At 39.1% G+C, this 19,885-nt stretch overlaps 1 protein-coding gene across 3 annotated transcripts in view; it reads right to left on the bottom strand.

The window, feature by feature from the left end:
- Spata5 (spermatogenesis associated 5) overlaps positions 1-19,885 on the bottom strand; it is a 167,741-nt gene that overhangs the window by 49,724 nt on the left and 98,132 nt on the right. For 2 of the 3 annotated variants that reach the window (XM_021157763.1, XM_029474938.1), the window contains exon 15: positions 8,622-8,786. In XM_021157763.1, the coding sequence (XP_021013422.1) occupies positions 8,622-8,786 (165 nt within the window). Of the gene's footprint in view, positions 1-6,935; positions 6,973-8,621; positions 8,787-19,885 lie in introns of all 3 variants that reach the window. The other variant, XM_029474939.1, reaches the window with a different exon arrangement.

The raw sequence follows: 19,885 nt of genomic DNA, 5'->3' as shown, positions 1-19,885 counted from the left end.
CAAGGAGCTAAAGGGATCTGCAACCCTATAGGTGGAACAACGATAAGAACTAACCAGTACCCAGGAGCTCTTGTCTCTAGCTGCATCTGTATCAAAAGATGGCCTAGTTGGCCATCACTGGAAAGAGTGGCTCATTGGTCATGCAAACATTGTATGCTCCAGTACAGGGGAAAGTCATGGCCAAAAAGTGGGAGTGGGTGGGGTGGGGGGGTAGGGTATGGGGGACTTTTGGGATAGCATTGGAAATGTGAATGAGGAAAATACCTAATAAGAATATTAAAAAAGGAAAAAAATAGAACAAAAAAATGGAGCTAGTCAAACTGATGTCTGCATATAGAAGATAAGTAAATCAAAGATCTCATCATAAAACCAGACACACTGAACCTGATGGAAGAGAAAGTGAGGAATAACCTTGAATGCATTGGCACAGGAGACAACTTCCTGAACAAAACACCAATGGATCAGGCACTAAGGTTAACAATTACTAAATAGGACCTCATGAAACGGAAAAGCTTCTGTAACGCAAATAATACCATCAATTGAACAAGGAGGCAGCCTACAGAATGGAAAAAGATTTTTATCAATGCTACATCCAATATCCAAAATATATAAAGAACTGAAGAAATTTGATATAAAAAAAGAAACAAAAAAGTTCCCAAAATAAAACTGGCAATCCAACTTAAAAAACAAAAAACAAACAAACAAACAAAAAAACCCCTACAGACTTAAACAGATTTCTTAGTGGAGGAAACTCAAATGACTGAGAAACCTGAAAGAAGTGCTCAATATCTTTAGCCACCAGGGAAATGCAAATTAAAATTACTTTGAGATTCCATCTTATACCTGTCAGAATGGCTAAGATAAATAATAGGAGTCAAAATTCATGCTGTTGATGATGTGAAACAAGGAGAAGACTGTTCAAATGATGGTGGGAATACAAACTTGTATAGCCACCACAGAAATATATACAGTGGCTCTTCATGAAACTGGGAACTGACCTACAATGCCCAGGTGTACAGCTCTTGGGCATATACCTAAAGGATGTCTGATACTACTTCAAAGACACTTGGTCAGCTATGTTCATGGAGGCTTCATTTATAATAGGCACAGAAACACAGAAACAGCCTAGATGTCCTTCATGTGGTATATTTACACAATTTGAGTATTACTCACCTGTTAAAAAAAAAAATCATGAAATTTGCAGTTAAATGAATGCAGCTAGAAAAAAAAAATCATCCGGAGTGAGGTAACTAGGTAACTCAGAGCCAAAGAGACAAATATTGTATGTATTCATTAATAAGTGGATATTAGCTGTTAAATAAAGGGTAATCATTTTATAATCCACAGACTCAAAGAGGTTAGGTAAAGAGGAGGGCTCTAGGGGGCAAAGCATGGTCCTCCCTGGGAAGGAGAAACAGAATACATTTAAGGACAGAGTGGGGCAGGTGGGGCAGGTGGGGCTGGGAGCAGGAAGGATCAGGTGGAAGGGAGCTATAAAAGAGAGTGTGGGGAGAGATAGCTGAACTGGGGAGCATTGGGGGAATGATGTGGAACCCTAGTGCAGTGGAAACTTCCTGGAATCTATGAGGGTGACCTTAGTGAGGACTCCTAATAATCAAAGTTATAGAGTCTTGACCTGGTCATCTTTTTGTACCCAGTGGCGGGACTGGGTTGCATTCAGCTGAGTTGTTGGCTGAGAGGTAGGACTCAGGCACTATGATCTGTAGTATGCTGAGCTATTTTGGTTCCTCCAGTAATTAACCTAAAACATATACCTAACTGAAGGTGTGGAGGAATGCATACATTTACTAAAATCTAATTTATCTGTAAAGCTGTGTCTAAATATAGTTCTGTGGATCAACTGCTTAATCCTTATAAGCTAATCACCCAGAAAGATCATATGAATACCCACAGAAATAGAAAAGGTTAAAAAAAAAAAAAAACCCAACCCTAAAATTTAGGTGGAAGCAGAGAAGTCCTCAGACAGTCAATAAAACCCTGAGCAAAATGAATAATGCTGTAGGGATTTGTATGCTGGGGATTCTAGACTTCAAGACATATTATAAAGCAGCAGTAGCAGCAGCAGCAGCAGCAGTAAAGATAAAGTACTGGTACAAAAATAGACATGCAGACCACTGGAATAAAACAGAAGACCTAAACTTTAGTCCACAAAACCAAGTAATCCTACATTTGTTAGAAAGGCCTTTTTAATGTGTCTCTGTAAAAACTGTTAGTGAAATTCATTCTTGCTGGCCTACCACCTGTCAGTTTTTACTTTTAAGTTGAGAGTAAATAATAAAAATAGCAAGTATGTGAAGATTACATCTACTAAACTTGAGAATGTGAAGTAAAGAGTTGTGTTTGGAAATGAACAATCTTTCCACATCTTCATTCTAACTGAGAGCTGTGTTTCTCCAGGAAAGCTTTATTTTAGAATTTAGTGGTTTGTGTGGTGGTGGTGGTTTTGAAACATGAGTAGTTCTCAAAAAGATATTAGTAGCAGAAACCTTTCTCTAGTAAAACTGGAGGGAAGTCCACTATAGAAGAAGAGGTATTGAATAATCTGCTTTGGTTATGTGGAGCCTCTCCCAGCTGCATAAGCTCTCTTCCACCTTCAATGACCTCCAAAAGAGTACTATTCGGAGGGATAAAAATATGTCTCGGCATATATACACTCTGGCATATAACACATACAATAAAACGCAATAAATAATTTTAAAGTATTGACCAGCCTATAGCTTCATTTACTGTTTCTCAGAATTGTAACATGAGCATTTCTTAGTTCTATAAACTCATAAAAGTAAATACTGTGGTATTGCTTAACTAGTAAGCCTGATTACCTGTGCATGTGCACTACAGTTTGATTTGATCAAACTTTTATTTGTCTGGACATAATGAAATAAGTTTGCCAAGTTTCAGATAAAAGATAACCTTAATCTGAAATTAGCAATCCATTTATTGTTTATAAAAGTGACCTAGAATGAGCATTATAGCACTGTACTGAGTGTGAGAGAACCTGAATGAACAAGAAGAACAGAGGCTTCCCCAAACATGAAGGTTGTGCTCGCAAAGGTGTTACCTATGGGGTAAAAAGAACTGACATATACCAAGTGTGTGTGTGTGTGTGTGTGTGTGTGTGTGTGTGTGTGTGTAAGTGCTAAGTTTTATGCTTTACCAGGAAGCTGCCACCAAGCAGATAAAGGAATCCCTAATTTACATGAAGACATCTGGCCAGCCAGGTACATATGCCACCAGTCTTAACAGTAACATACATCTGATAACAATACGCAACTACATTTCCCCAAAGCCATCCAACAGGCAGACTAATATCTTAGTTCACTTCTAAGTCTGACATACTTTTTCTGCCTTATCTTCTACTCCTTGCATATAATTTTTTCTTCCATTTGTGTTCAACTTGACTGTAGGCCACACTATACTTTCATGCATCTCTGCCTTCTATCTGACAGAATCATTTGTACTTAAGGAAACCCTAGAGACTGGCGGCAGTAGGACTTAGATCAAATATATGCACTGTCCCTTTCTTTCCCAGCTTCTGAGTTCTGACTTCTCTTCTCCTGTAGCACTCACTGTACACATCACAGGATCTGTCCATATATCAATACAGAATTTAGTTTCTATATTCCTTTCTCTCTAAACTGTAAATATATTATTCACTATACTTGGGAAATGAAAGAAACGTATTAAAACCTCATAGATTCTCAACTTCAAACAGGCTGTACATTTGGAGGGGGAGATTACAAAAGGTGAAGACAATTACTGTAAAGAGAAACAAGTAAGTTCATATAGCACATCATCAAATGTTTAGAGAAGCCAAAGCATGAAGAGGTTATGAGTTCAGAAGGAACGCAAGCTCTAGATTTCTACATTGGGTTTGTTACCTTAGATAATTTGGTTGGTTTTGCTGAGCTTTGGTTCTTTAGATGTCCAACTGCTTATAAAGAGTCAGGGTACTCAGATAATGTGTAAGAAAAGACAGAATCATGAAGTGCCACTTTAACTAGTGAAGCCAATATTTTTGTTTGAAAGATGGGGTAGAATCACTTGTGAATGTTCTGGGTTACTCCAAAAGGTGTAGACCTAGCCTCTGTCCTAGAAAGTCCAGGGGAAATGAGATAGAAGCTCATATTAATGAATGAACAATGCACTAATGAGTAAACAGTCAAACACAAACAGGAGTACGGGTCCTTAGAAGAAAGGTCATTCTGGGGTATGTTGCTTTAAAGGCTCATGATACTCTGAAGACATACTACTGATGTTAGTAGGCTACGTGAGGGAAGAACACTGAAATTCTGGTGTTAGACTTTAGAGCATAGAGGCATTATAGATCTCAAATGCGAATGGAAGGCTAGATGGCTAGGCAATAGATCTTCAGAGGGCTCTTTCCAAAGAATGGGAGAAAATAAAGAGGGCTGAGGGTGTTGCAGAGATGTACTTTCATGATTCTCATTTCTTGTTTCAATCTTAGATGTGTTGTTGTTGTTAGGTAGACTGGTCAGATGGTCAGTAAACATATACCAGATTTCTCAGACATTGGTTATGAGTTAGTGTGGTAAGCAAGTGTTACCACAGGAGACTGAAAAGAGAAGTACAGATATTCTGATTGGCAGTTAGGAGTTCTTTACTCTATAGGAGAGATGTCAACAGGAACATTTAATGAGACAGACAGTAATTGAAGACTCTCCTTTTTAGTAGCTGCAACTGCTCAATCATGGTGAACAGACCTTCTTGGATTAATAAGGCCCACTGGGAGATATTTCTCCCTCATGTCAAGCATGTATGGAGACTTCAATAACTTTTATTAGACCCAGGTGGACTTAAACTACAAAACAAAATTTTAGATAAGACATAATTTAAGTATTATGAATAATATTTGAAATAAATAAATGAAACAAGGATGAACAGCCTAAGTTAATATGAAGTTAAAGTTTAAACAACTTTATAAAGTGAATAATACAAATAATTGTTTTGTTTTCAGAAAACTTTTCCTAGTTATTTTGCCAATACAAAATATATTACTGCTTAGTAGTACCACTGACATTTTAGTGGTCAATACAGATACCAAACTGTGAAACAGGAGAACAAAGGGAAGAATCCTTTAGTGAGTGCCAGGCTTGCTTCTTGGTGCTCTTATGTTTTTTATCCCATTTAACCAGCAAAACAATTTCAACCACATAAAAAAAAATTATATATGAGGGAACAAGGAGTTAATAACATTTTGAAGCCAGTGTTTTATTAAAGGCCAACTTATAGGCAACATCTACACTTTCACAAGCCATATTGCCACTTTTATCTCTGAGGGAAGCTGAATCTGTAATGCTTAATGGACACTGACTGTCTACAGTATTCAGAAATGAATTGCTGATACCTGACTCTCAAATACAGATGCTCCTTGACTCATAATAATGTCACATCTGATAAGGTTCGAAAAAAATCCCCTTTCCCCCAAGTTCAACTAAGCTGTAGACTGTAACAGCTGGGCACTCCATGGACCACCAAACCCAAGAGAGGGTAACTAGCTTAGTGCTAGCTTCAGCATGGGAAAGATCAAGTCAAGCTCAGTGTGATGACTCACATGTACAATTCAAGCATGGGGAAGCAGAGGCAGAGGCAGAATTATTATGGCCTAGAGCTAGCCTGGGCTATATAATGAATTTCATCCAGGCTAGGCTAACCAGAGCTATATAGAAAGATCCTGTCTCAAAAGACAAAAACATAAATAAATGAGTAAATAATTAAAACTCAAGATTTGAAGCATGGTTTGTGGCTTCTACCAAATACTTAGCATTTTTCACCATCAATCAAGCTAAAAAACCTTAACGTGGGGAACCATTTTTACAGATGACCCTTACTGAGATAACCACTGGAAAGAAGATTGAAATCTAAACGTAAATAAAAATTCAACCCAAATGCCACATAGCCAGTAGCTTCTGGCCTATGCTAGTAGTTTCTCCAAAACAGAGGAAATCATTTCCTATCACCAACAGCAAAGAGGCCAGCTATAGTATACATTTAGAGATAAAAGTTTTCCAAAAGTAACCAGAATGACAACAAAACAACTTTAAACAAAATCAAAGCAAAAGAAAACAGGTGGCAAAAAACAAAAACAACCCCCCTGCCCCCCACAATCCCAAAACGACTCATTTCCTTCCAAGCTGAATTTCCATCTCTTTATGGCAGGCAGCACTGCCCCATTAGCCAGAAGGCAACCAGAAGCAAACACACCCTTCCAGAGAAACCCAGCTGCTGGAGATGGAAGCCAAGACAGCTGATCACTCCCTCATATCCTTTTGCTATCCCACTTCTATTAGGTACCTATTACATCAAACTCTCAGAGACAGACAGCAGAACAGTGGTCCTCAGGAACACGGGAAGAGAATGCAGCCCAGTGGTTCTCAACCTTCCTAATGCTGCGACCCTTTAATACTGTCCCTCATGCTGTGCTGACCCCAACCATAAAGTCATTTTCATTGCTACTTCATAACTTTATCTTTGCTTCTTTTATTATGAATCATAATGTAATTAACTGTGTTCTCTGATGGTCTTAGGTGACTCCAGTGAAAGGCTCATTCAGCCCCCGCAAAGGGTTACAACCTAGAGGTTGAGATCCACTGTGCTGGTACTTCCTGGGGCTTACAATAGGCTTTACTTTGTATGTCCTCTCCACGAGGGAAAATGGAATGTCTCAGAAGAGTTCTAAATTCTGCTTCAAGACAAGGCTTTTATACAATGACACTGGCTGGCTAAAATGAAAACACTTGTTTGAAAGTAACCTCAACCAATCACAGTCATTAAAAGTAAGAGAATCATCTCTCCCTCAACCACAGTTATATTGCTTTAATTAGAAACAAAAAGAAGAAATGTGACTGAGATTATCATCTTACATTCATTTTACTATTAAAAAAAAAAAATCAAACCTAATTTTGGCCTTCAAACTGTAGCACTGTTGTCACTCTGATGAAGACAGACAAAAAGAGAGAGAGAAAGAGAAAGATGAGATCTTACATTTTTGTCTAAAGTTAAATTTTGAGTGTTAAATTTCCTGTTTATCAGTTTTAACATTTAAAAACTTCTTTTAAATATGTCTTTGAACTGCTTAACTTTTTAAACCAACCAACCAACCAACCAACCAACCAACCAACCATCCATCCCTTCCATCCTATCCCATCCATCCATACATACATACATTCATCTACCCTACCTTCCCATCCCACAAATACCTGATTCTGGGAGAAGCCCATCTCCTCCGAATCAGACACCTCAGAGCTAACAGGATACAGCCTGAGAAGTTCCTACTCCTCAGAAGTTATTAACCATACATACACTAAATGAGGTCAGAGTGGTTTCCTCAAAGCCTGATCATTTGGGGCTTAATATAACTTAAGAAGCACAGAATTTACAACAATTTTTCTGTGGCAATTTGTAGATTATGGAAATCTACATTGGATATTAAAACTGATTATAAAAATATTTCCATTTTGGATAGAATAAGACATGTACTACATGAGAACGTGCTAGATGGTATAACTGCTGGCACCAAATGAGTTTTTTCTTTCTGGCCAGATTAAAATTCACCAACTTTAATTCCTGTTTTGTACTGAATTATGACTATCATGAGTTAGTTCAACATAAAAGGCAGGCAGGCTAACATCCTGCTAACTACTCTTCCATTTTGTTCAGATGAGGGAATTAAAGTTTCTTCTCCTTGTTCTTATAATTTGACATGTTATATACATGTTTTTGTAAGAAATATATATGAGTCTGGGGATGTGGTTCAGTGATAAAGCATGAATGAGGACCTGGGTTCAATTCCCAGTCCTGGGGGTTGTGGTAGTCCATGTAGAAAAGTTATTTAATTACTTCATCAAACTTTATTTTGTAACAAAAATTGACTAAGAGGGAGGTTTTCTAAGAAAAGAGAAAACGTTCATCTTCCATACATAAGAGCCATCTTAGGGCTTTCAGAGGCTAAGATTCCTTTTTACGGTTAAGAGCAGAGAGTCCCTTTTACTTTTTCTTTGAGATAATCTTTGTGATCAAAAGTAGATCAAACAATTAAAATTACACAATCACTTTGCAAAGTTGTTTATGACATTTTAATATCACCTCCACAAGAAAATAGGAGAAACGTCTATTCTACTCTACTAATTGGTAGTTTAACAAAAAAGGAACAGAACTTCAGTAAAGTATGCTAGCTGACTAGCTAGAAACAGGAGTCAGGAAGTCTAAAAGAGTCAGCTTCTTCTAGTCCAGTGATCCTCTCACTGTGCTATATGGTATACTAAAGACTAGCTTGAAAAATCATTAGAACAAGGTAAAAAATGAGATTCAACAGAGGTCAAGTAAAGTGTAATGTGATTTAGTAATTGTTTATTTGAAGATTTGTTGGTTCACAGTAAATTAACACAGGGGTTAGCAAGCAGCATCTTTTGCTTAATGACCATGAACCACACTGCTTCCCTTCCACCCCAATTTTTTCTTTTTGGGAAGTATGGGTGGTATGGCATGTAGGTATGTGTTTGGGGGTTGAACCCAGGGCCCTTTGCATGCTGAACATGTGTTCTACCTTTGAGACACATCTGTATTTTGGGGAATTATCTTACCTCTGCTCCTGAGTAGGTGTCAGTTTGGAGGACAAGTTCATCCAGGTCAACCTCGTTACTGATCGGCATTGAGTGGAACTGCAGGTTCAGTATTTCCCTTCTTGTTGCTGCATCCGGTAAGGGCACATAAATGATCCTGTCAATTCTTCCAGGCCTCATCAAAGCCTACAGAGATAGAATAGCAAGACTTACCTATGCTCAGAACCGACACTCCATATCAAAGGCAGTCAGGAAAAGAGAACACCTACTTTTTTCACAGTGTGTGTATCTGCACAACTATCATCTTTAACTAGCAAATAATACAAGTACTAGAGGCCCCACAATCTATTTCAGAATATAAACAGAGTCTAGTTGATTTCTGAAGATAGGAAAACAATAGTTCTGGCAAACTTCCTGAACAACTGCCAAGGTAAATAGAAAACGGTTAACATTTAGAGAAATGCGCATATGACATGTACTTACTATATGAAAAAAAAAATTTTTTTTTTTTTTTGGTTTTTCGAGACAGGGTTTCTCTTTATAGCTCTGGCTGTCCTGGAGCTCACTTTGTAGACCAGGCTGGCCTCGAACTCAGAAATCCGCCTGCCTCTGCCTCCCGAGTGCTGGGATTAACGGCGTGCACCACCACGCCCGGCTTAAATTAAAAAAAAAAAAGCTTCCTTCAATTAACTCACAAAATATAGAATAAGCAGCCTTATTTATAATAGCCAGAAGCTGGAAAGAACCCAGATGCCCCTCAACAGAGGAATGGATACAGAAAATGTGGTACATTTACACAATGGAGTACTACTCAGCTATTAAAAAGAATGAATTTATGAAATTCCTAGGCAAATGGTTGGACCTGGAGGGCATCATCCTGAATGAGGTAACCCAATCACAAAGGAACTCACACAATATGTACTCACTGATAAGTGGATATTAGCCCAGAAACTTAGGATACCCAAGATATAAGATACAATTTGCTAAACGCATGAAACTCAAGAAGAACGAAGACCAAAGTGTGGACACTTTGCCCCTTCTTAGAATTGGGAACAAAACACCCATGGAAGGAGTTAGAGAGACAAAGTTTGGAGCTGTGATGAAAGGATGGACCATCTAGAGAATGCCATATCGGGGGATCCATCCCATAATCAGATTCCAAACGCTGACACCATTGCATACACTAGCAAGATTTTGCTGAAAGGACCCTGATATAGCTGTCTCTTGTGAGACCATGCTGGGGCCTAGCAAACACAGAAGTGGATGCTCACAGTCAGCTATTGGATGGACCACAGGGCCCCCAATGGAGGAGCTAGAGAAAGTACCCAAGGAGCTAAAGGGATCTGCAACCCTATAGGTGGAACAACAATATGAACTAACCAGTACCCCCCTGGAGCTCGTGTCTCTAGCTGCATATGAATCAGAAAATGGCCTATTCGGCCATCAGTGGAAAGAGAGGCCCATTAGTCATGCAAACTTTATATGCCTCAGTACAGGGGAAAGACAGAGCCAAGAAGTGGGAGTGGGTGGGTGGGGGAGTGGGTGGGGGAGCGTGTGGGGGACTTTTGGGATAGTATTGGAAATGTATATGAAATAAATACCCCCCCCAAAAAGTTTTATTTTTAATTGTCTATCTATCAGTCAGTCGGTCTGTCTGTCTGTCTCTGTGTGGGTATGAACATGTGCGTGTAGTTGCCCAAGGAGGTTAGAAGAGGGAATTAGATCCCTTGGAGCTGGAGTTACAGGTAAAAACTTAAGAAAGCTAAGCAAAGTCAAACGAAGTGAAGCAAACCAAAGCAAGTCAATGCCCAAATACTGACTTGGACTGGACCCTGTTTAGTTGTTGGAAAAAGAGCCTATTAAGTTTTTTTTTTTTTTCTCAAAAACTAATAAACTTCTTAGAAGTTTAAAATTTCCTTTCTAATGCTTAAAAGAACAATACAGCAAAGAATACAGAGCATAAACATTGCTTACTTGCTGGATCGACCAACATACACCTGTGCTCTGTTCAGCGCAGGCTGAGTGCATGTCAAACCATCTAGGCCTGTAGCCAGAGAGGCCTTTTCTGGTCTGATCTTGTCAGTCAAAGTCATGCTTTAAAAGAGCAGGAAAGAGCCTTCCTTCCTTCAGAACTCTGAATGAATTAACACACCTAAAGTATTGTTCTGGGATATGAGAGTAGATATATCCAGAGTGATGAGTACTCGGTGAAGTGAGCATGGCCAAGTCTTTTTCTAATATTGAACCCTTCTAGCTTAAAGTCACTTTGGATACTGTAGCATGTTCATCCAAACAGTACTAAAATCAATCACAGGACAGGCTGCCTTTTTTTCCCTTTCTTTTTCCATTTTGCATGTACATGTATGTGTGCATGCATAGTTGTACAGACCACATCTGTATGTGGGTGTAAATGGAAGCCCAGGTTAATATCAGGAACCACCTTGACTGCTCTGACATCTTAATCATTGAGGGATGACAGTCATCCTCAAATACTCAGAGATGCAAAGTTTTCACTTTTGTAAACAGTTTAAGGGAGTCACTGAATTCTGCTTTTGTGTCCAAATAAGGAATTGCAGCATCACTACATAATTTTTTGTATGTGTGTGTATGAATATACGATTGCAGGTATGTTTTTTTGTAGTACTGGGACAGAACTCAAGGCCTTGTGCATATTAAGCAAGTGTTTTCTACCAGAGCCAGATGAACTTAAAAAGACCCCATTTCTAAGGGTCTACATGCCATCCTCCATAGCAAACATTATATGATCACCTAAGCGAACATGCTCTTTATAAAACTAATACTTTTTCTATGACTTGTACATAATGAATTCAAAGCATTGCAAATTTCTTGTGAAGCCTAATGGCAGTTACAAGTTCCATTCTGTTTCATAAGTCCTAAAATTTAACACTTAGACTTTATCAAACATTCAAATTTAATCAGTATGGAAAATACTCATGTAGTTCAAAGTATTAAAACAGACACTCTAAAACTAAGAATGGTGTGATTACATGGGTAATCCCAGGAGACCATGTCAAGAAGATTGCTGTGAATTTATGTTAGGAAGGGCTACATATGGAGACCATTGTCTAGAAAAACTAAACTAAGCCAAACCAAACCAAACCAATCCAAAGAAAGGATAGAATCAGGACCCACTAGCTTGGGTCATTGGATGTGAAAAGGGGCCTGTGAAAACAGGGTGTGCACTCCTCTAGGACAGAAGAACAGTCAGGCCTTCATCTCTCAATCAAAAAAGAACAAGGAGGCACCCACCATTCATGGAGAAAACCTCTAGAACAGGGTAACATTTAACAGGTCTGGTTAGTTTCAAAGAACCGTTAGCTTTATCCTACCCACTTCTCTTTTCCCCTAATTCTAACATAGTAGTACATGTGGTTAACACTACTACCAAATCTCTACCAACATCATAGCTACTTGGTCTTTTTCATTGTATCTGTGTGTTTAATTATGGTCTTTCCCAACAGACTGCAGACTGAAAGGAATGGCAGAAACCACTTCACTCATCTGTTCAACCATGGCATTCATGAGCCACTTAATAAATATTCACTCGGTTGAACAAGCCAATAAAGCCACTTGGAGCCAAAAAAGCCTTCCTGGATGCTTTTCCCTGCAGTCTTGCCCCTCCTCAACTTTCTCCCCCACCCCCCCTCCAAGTGATCATTTTCATTGAAAACATAATTTCTTTTTTTCTAATCAAGTCTTAATCTGCAGCTCCTTTCCTTTTCTCCTACTAAAGTTCCCACTTCATCTAAGTACCAAGTTTACAAATTCACCATGGGGCTTTCTACCTCCCTGTTCTCATAAACATTTTTCTCAACTCAAGATAACTTCCTCCTCCACCCATGTGTTAGGCAAGCACAATCTCTTGTTTGAAGCTTAATTTCAAGTATTCTCCTTTGTTAAAAAAATTCTTTGAATCTTCTGAGTATATATCTGGATTTTAAACTTATACTTTGGGGAGAACAAAAGATCCACCTAACTGAATTAACATTCTAGTTGAATCATTTAACAGCCATATGTTCAGAAAAACTTCTTTATAATTCACTTACAACCTTAGGATGAGAAATTCTCAAGAGTCTATAATCTAACTTTAGAGTGTGCGCGCACGCTTTTTTGTTTTTTGGTTTTTTTTTAGATGAGTGTACTGGCTAGTTTTATATGTCAACTTGACACAGGCTAGGGTTATCACAGAGAAAGGAGCTTCAGTTGGGGAAGTACCTCCATGAGATCCAGCTGTGGGGCATTTTCTCAATTAGTGGTCAAGGGGAAAGGCCCCTTGTGGGTGGGACCACCTCTGGGCTGGTAATCTTGGATTATATAAGAGAGCAGGCTGAGCAAGCCAGGGGAGGCAAGACAGTAAAGAACATCCCTCCATGGCCTCTGCATCAGCTCCTGCTTTCTGACCTGCTTGAGTTCCAGTCCTGACTTCCTTGGTAATGAACAGCAGTATCGAAATGTAAGCCGAATAAACCTTTATCTCCCCAACTTGCTTGTTGATCATGTTTGTGCAGGAAAAGAAACCCTGACTAAGACAAAGAGTATATTTGAAAGTAATAGAAAATATAATCTATGAGAAGGAGGTTTCTTATTTCTTATAACTCAAGGAACCATCCATATAATTTTGTCTTTACTAAAAGTCAAAAATTAAGTCTATGACAGCTCAACAGGAAAAAATGCTTTTTGTAAAGCCAGAGGAATGGAGGACCCCCAAGTCCTACACAGTAGAAGGAGAGAACTGGTTCTTTTTTTTTTTTTTTAAGATTTATTTATTTATTTAATATATATGAGTACACTGTAGCTGTACAGATGGTTGTGAGCCATATGTGGTTGCTGGGAACTGAACTCAGGACCTCTGCTTGCGCCAGCCTGAAGATTTATTATTATATGTAAGTACATTGTCGCTGTCTTCAGCCACACCAGAAGAGGGCGTCTGATCTCATGGATGGCTGTGAGCCACCATGTGGTTGCTGGGATTTGAACTCAGGACCTTCGGAAGAGCTATCAATGCTCTTAACCTCTGAGCCATCTCTCCAGCCTGAGAGAACTGATTCTTATAAGTGGTTCTCTACATGTGTTTGCCCACATTAACACACACACACACACACACACACACACACACACACACACACACACAATTACTTATCTATTGCTGTGATATAATACCATGACCAAAGCAACTTACAAAAGAAAGCAATTTATTTGAGGCTTACAGTTTCAGAAAGCTAAGAGTTCATGACCATCATGGCAATAGGCATGGTACTGGAACAGTATGAATATGGATACAAGAGCTCACATCTTGAGACACAACCACATGGCTGAGACACTGGGAATGGCTGGAGTTCTTCTGAAATCTCAAAGTATACCCTCAGTGACACACAACTCCTCCAATAAGGCCACCGTTACTAACCTTTCACAAACTTTTCTACCAATTGATAAACATGTACTCAAACACATGAGCCTATGGGGGTCATCCTCAATTAGATCCCCACCACTGGCATTACCCCACATAAATAAATGTACAAAAATCATTCTTGGTATAGTAGGTAATTAACATTAAAATCGCACTACTAGAACTGGGTCCAAAAAATAAGAACTTCTAAGTTAATATTTATTTATTTAAAATAGTCTGGAAACAAACAAATGGTCAATTAGATTTAAAATATCCACAAATATTTCCTAATGCCAAGGAGTTAGGCCTTGAATCACAAAGTGAAGTTCATCACGTTGAGAAGGTGAGGTGTTGCTAAGACCGTGTACAGTAGCAAGCAGCCCATTCAGAGAGGCATTCCATATGACAATAGTTGGAGCAGGGACAGACCACTCCCAAGGTACTACTTTATTCAGCTTCAGGAAGACTAAGACAGCCAAGAAAAGTGATTTCATCTAGTTTTTTCTATCTATGACAAATGATGAATACATGTGGGAAAGAAACACCAGTGAAGGACACTCAGGAACATGAAGATATGGAGGCAGGTGGGGAAAAATCCATAGGCATGACATTGCACATGTCAGGATATCTCACAATTCATAGAACATTGTGAAAGGTTTTTAATGCTGTGAGAAGTTTGATCTCTAGATCAGGATAAGAATGAAGCACAACTTAAAACAAGGAGACTAACACAGGTTCTGGGCAAAGGTCTTAACTCATTACCAAACACTTCCTTCTGACATTGCCTCTCCACTGTGCAGGAGATAAAGACAAACAAACCTTCCTTTAAATGGGTTCATAATTCTGCAAAGACAACAATGCTTACCAATCAGAACCTGAACCCTTACTAGTCACTTCATTTTCAATTGCTAGTGAAGCTTCCTTCTAATGAGCTCTTAAATTCAATTTGTGATCCAACACTTTGGCAATAGCTCTGTCCAGCCTGAAGTTTCTCAAAGCAGATCAATCCCATTGACACCAATGAGTATCTACAATGTGCCAGGAACAGCATTAGGAACTAAGGTTACAATATTCTTTGAAAAACAATTCTTAAAAAAAATTTCTGTGCCAACATATAAGCATGTATTTGTATTAAAACAAATCAATCAATCAATATGAAAGATTCTGTCTAATGCTGGGCTTGCTCAGGTCTGCACAACCCTATAGTACTGTGCAAGAAAAGACTTGATGCTTGTGAGAGCAGGTGTTCAGAAGGAATGCAGCTCAGAGCACTGCAGCCTTAAGGGTGAAAGCGAACAAGAACAACTCAGCCTCCTACCTTCCTTTACTAGTCTGACATGTCTTCACCAACATCTAAAGGGCAGGTCCTTTCATAAAGCCAAGCTGCCATTTACCTACAACTATTTTAATTCTCCCCATTATAACGTGGAAATCTGCTTTTTCAAAAGCCACAGAAGGAAGAACAACAATGCAACTAATCTTTCAAGTGTTCCTATAAAATCCACTTTGTAAAAAGTACTCCCAGAAGGCAGAAAGAAGGAGGAAAATTCTTGATATATTTATATGTTTTATGACATTCCAAATCAATATACCCACAGGCTGTTAATGGGAGAAGTGGATGGTGATAGTGATCAGGAACTCCTGTTCTCAGCTTAGCTCTCTACCCCAACCTCCCACCCCTGGTTTCTTAGAACTCCCTGAAGACAGGACAATCCTCCAGAGGAGTCTGTGCTGGAGCAATACTGTCTATACTCCATGAGCTGTTGAGCTGTACTCCAGACATATCCCAGTTCCTTTCCCCAAACCACTGATGTAGACAAGAAATTCATTTTCTGAATCTCTTCTACACACTGGCCACATTTCTGTTTACAGGTTACAGACGAGTATTTGTTCATGTTCTAAGCACACCCCCACACACCCTTCCACAGACACTGGAGAACACTTAGTAAAATGTTTGTTTCAATTTTAAAAGCTGGATGAGATTGCATGCATTTGCAATCCCAGTGTTCCTACAGGATCTCTGTATTTCTGGGTCCATATATACACATGACTGAAGATCAGTACTGAGTGATGTCCTTTACTACAGCCATCCCATCCACATTGCTTTCTGAGGCAGTCTCTTGATGGTTTGGAGTTTTCAAATTCAGCTATATTGGCTGGCCACTGAGCCAAGAGTTCCTACTTTGTCTCTGCTGAGATCAAAAGCAAATACCACCATGTTCAGCATTGTTACTGGTTCTGGGTATCAAATTTATGTCCCATGTACTTGTGTGGTAAGCACTTTACTGGCTGAAGCTATCTTTTTCTGGCTACCAAATTTTGATCTATCTGAATTTTAGGAGTTACCTTTTTAAATAAAAATTTTATGTTTGCACCGAACTTTTATTACATTAGTATACATAATTTGAGGTCTTTTTCTTAGTTTTACTCAGAAAATATAAATGTGTCCTCATATTAACATATTGTGCATAACATAGAAGTAAACATTAAAAGGGGCGCTGACTTAACTGATCACAAACCTAAGTTTCTCCATTTTCCTTTACCCAACTGTGTGGGCATTCAGGGCTCAGTTCCCAGGTGGAGCATAGACCAGAGCAAATGGCTCCACATCTGTGTTTAGGAGAGTCACCCCGACTCACTAATCTATTATGTTCCTACACTACGGTTAAGAGGGAGGAGGCTATGTTGGGTTATGATGATGGAGAGCAGGAATAGTATCTGTGTGTGAAAATCTCCTGATTGCTGATACTATCCTAAACTTTCACAAGGAATAACTACTTAGTCCAGCTAATAGCCCCAAGAATGGGGCATGGTTATTACCCCTACTTTACAAAGTACCTAACTTGCCTAAAGTGATATTCTAAAGTGGCGAAATCAGGACTGGAGTGTGTCTGTCTTGCTCTAGAGTCCATATTTCACTACTGCATTACAATACAAATGAGTGAAGGCTCAAAGCCAGAGGAAAAGAGTATCCCTACACAAGCTGAGTGAGATCTTTAACTCAAAGGAAAGTGCCTTTCCGCCACACTTGATTTAAGGAGTGGAGTAGGCCAAGCATGAAGCAGTAATTACAATAATGGCATCAAGCCTTTACTGCATATTCCAACTGTGTTAAGTTCTTTCCTTTGGTGTTTATACAATCTTCTTTGTAACACTCAGAAGTAGTTTATAGGAAAAGAAATGAGAGCCTGAAGAGGTTAAATGTCAACAGTCAGAAGAATATGAACAAGAAACTGAATACACTTTGATTCCCTGCCCTCAAACCCTTGATTTCAAAACTGTATCTTAACATTCCTTACTGCTAACACCTTAGACTAGGTGTAAATTAAGATATAAGATCTTCATAAAAAGGGGTGGTGGTGGTAAGGACTCCTTCACCCCTCGCCACTTGCAGCAGGTGGGAGAGCTGGCCCCCAAGTCATGAGAACAGGAGAGCTGGCTCTACCCCTCACCAGCTGCAGCACTCAGGAGACTGGGGCCTGCACCTTATCTGGACAACAAGGTAGAGTTCCCCCTGGCGGCATGGATGAGGATGAGTTGGCCCCATCCCTAGCTGGCTGTGGCACTGGGCGAGCTGAGGGGTTAGGAGCGGGTGGGGGACAGTGCTGCAGAGCTCCCCCTGGTGGTGAAGGTTCAGGAGAGCTGGCAGGCTGACCAACTCAGCAGAGATACAGGGTTTTGCGTTGGACCACCCCAGCATCTACCCCATTTATGAACTACACATAAAGAAGCCAATCCTGCAGATTCAAAGCTGCAGGATCTCCTCTGTCTTTTATAAGAAATATAAAATATCAGGAATGTAAGTTATCTGTACACATTTTACCCTTTCTAAATGTGGGAGCTTAATAGTATAGGCAACCATCTTAATTAGTGGAATACAGAACCAGAAGCTTCTGGCAGTGGATTGCCTGTTGCAAACCTATGGGCTGTTTCTGTCAAATGGCTGTGCTGGCTAAGAAGACGCTATATTTAAAGCCTTTTGAAGTATTTTAACATATATCTAATTGGTGTAAGTATATGAAGAACCAATGACAGCAGATTTTTACAATATACATACACACACACAACCTGTTCATGAAAATGAAGAATTCATATTATTGCACAAAAATGTACTAAGACGTGAAATGAATCTTTCCAGCAACACAGAGCTACCTATTCTTTATCAGAGATGTTTCTTGTTTTTATAGCAGCCAGAAGGGATGGTTTCCAAACTAAATACTCAATATGGCATGCTGGTGCCACGTGGGTAAATGATCTTTAGTAACAAGCTTGCTTTTATCCAAAATTTCAATAAGAAAGGAGAAACAATTTTTTTGGTTCTTTAAAGTTAAATAAATAAATGATTTAGGGAGGACAGGAGAGAGAGCAGAGTGAGATGGGGAGACAGGTATTACCTGAAGGGGCATCTGCTAGATGCCAGGGCCATTCTGTGGAGTGGCATTGAAACATCTTATGAAGATGGAGATAGTTTTTTTTTCTTGTGTGTGTGCGTGCGTGCGTGTGTGTGTGTGTGTGTGTGTGTGTGAACTTTAACAAAATACTTAAAATCTTAAAAAGGAGTGAAAGCTCTGAAAATGCACTGTGAACCTAACACATTCTCTTAACAACTCATTTAAAAGCATCTTTCATGTGGGTCATTGGATTAACACTGCTCTGAGCAATAAAATTAATAGGATCATAAATATGAAAGGTCCCAACAGACAGTTCAACTTCACTGATTTGAAACACATGAATGGATTTGTTTTTCACTATTCAGTCTTTCTTCTTGATGTCAACCCAGTGGTCATCTACTCTTTTAGTTGGCATAAATAAAGATGGTTTCTTTTAGAATAAAAAAAGTATATATGTAAAATTTTAGAGGGATACTAAAAACTAGTCTTCAGAGATAAATCTACAGCTTTAAATACTTATCCACCCTTACAGAAGGCCAACAACTTCTATTAAGAGTATTTCCTTGTGGACCCACAAACTACCACAAAGATATTGTACTCGGCTCCCTCGGCTGTGGCAACTCTCAGCTCTCCAGATTTTTCTCTATTGGTATCTTCTGTTCACTAGAGCCCTGGTCTGCCTTGGTCTCATCTTGTCTTAGCTAATGCCCAATTAGCTCTTACACTAATAGCTAAAGAGCTAATTAAGTGACAGCTTTCTCTAGATTTTCTAATCACCCAATGTAATTTCTCCCTGGAAACTGTAGGCCCATGTGTCATATTGCTTATCTGACACTGCACCACGTTTCATTAAACAAAGTTCACAACTTCTCTCTGAATCTGTGCCATTTCTAGCCCTCCACCTGGGGAGAGGATCATTCCTTCTCTATTTCTTCCCTCCAGGAACCTGTCATTTCCATCAAACCACTCAGAAAACTCAGAAACTGGGCATCTTATTTTCCCACACACCTCCAACACTCCAAAACTTGGTGACTTTTACTATCTCCACCTACTTTATTCCAGTTTCTTTCCTCATGTCTATCTGGTGTCAATTCTTGTACCTCATCCGCTAAGGACAAGTTACAGTACTGCTCATTAGGTCTGCTGAAAACGTTTAAATATTTGAATGCAGACTTTCAGTGATCTATATTACTGTGCTAACTTCTGTCTTTTCAAATGCTTCAACCCTCTGAATAGTCGTCTTCTTTACCACACTTGGCTCTTCACTAATAGTTCATTCATAGCTCAGATGTTGCTTAAAAATCCATCTTGAGTAAGTCTTCCCTCGAGTCACAGGGATCCAGGTTAAGAAAAAAACAGAGGGTAGTCACAACAGTGATATAAATACCTAAAAATTTGCACTCAAATATTATTTTATTCATTTAAATATTCCCAATTATGTATAAGAGGACACAAGAACAAACAGTAAAATATTTCACTTATGTGAG

This window comes from Mus caroli, chromosome 3 (assembly GCF_900094665.2).
Source record: "Mus caroli chromosome 3, CAROLI_EIJ_v1.1, whole genome shotgun sequence".
Taxonomy (NCBI): domain Eukaryota; kingdom Metazoa; phylum Chordata; class Mammalia; order Rodentia; family Muridae; genus Mus; species Mus caroli.
This window is presented reverse-complemented; position numbering and strand designations above follow the sequence as displayed.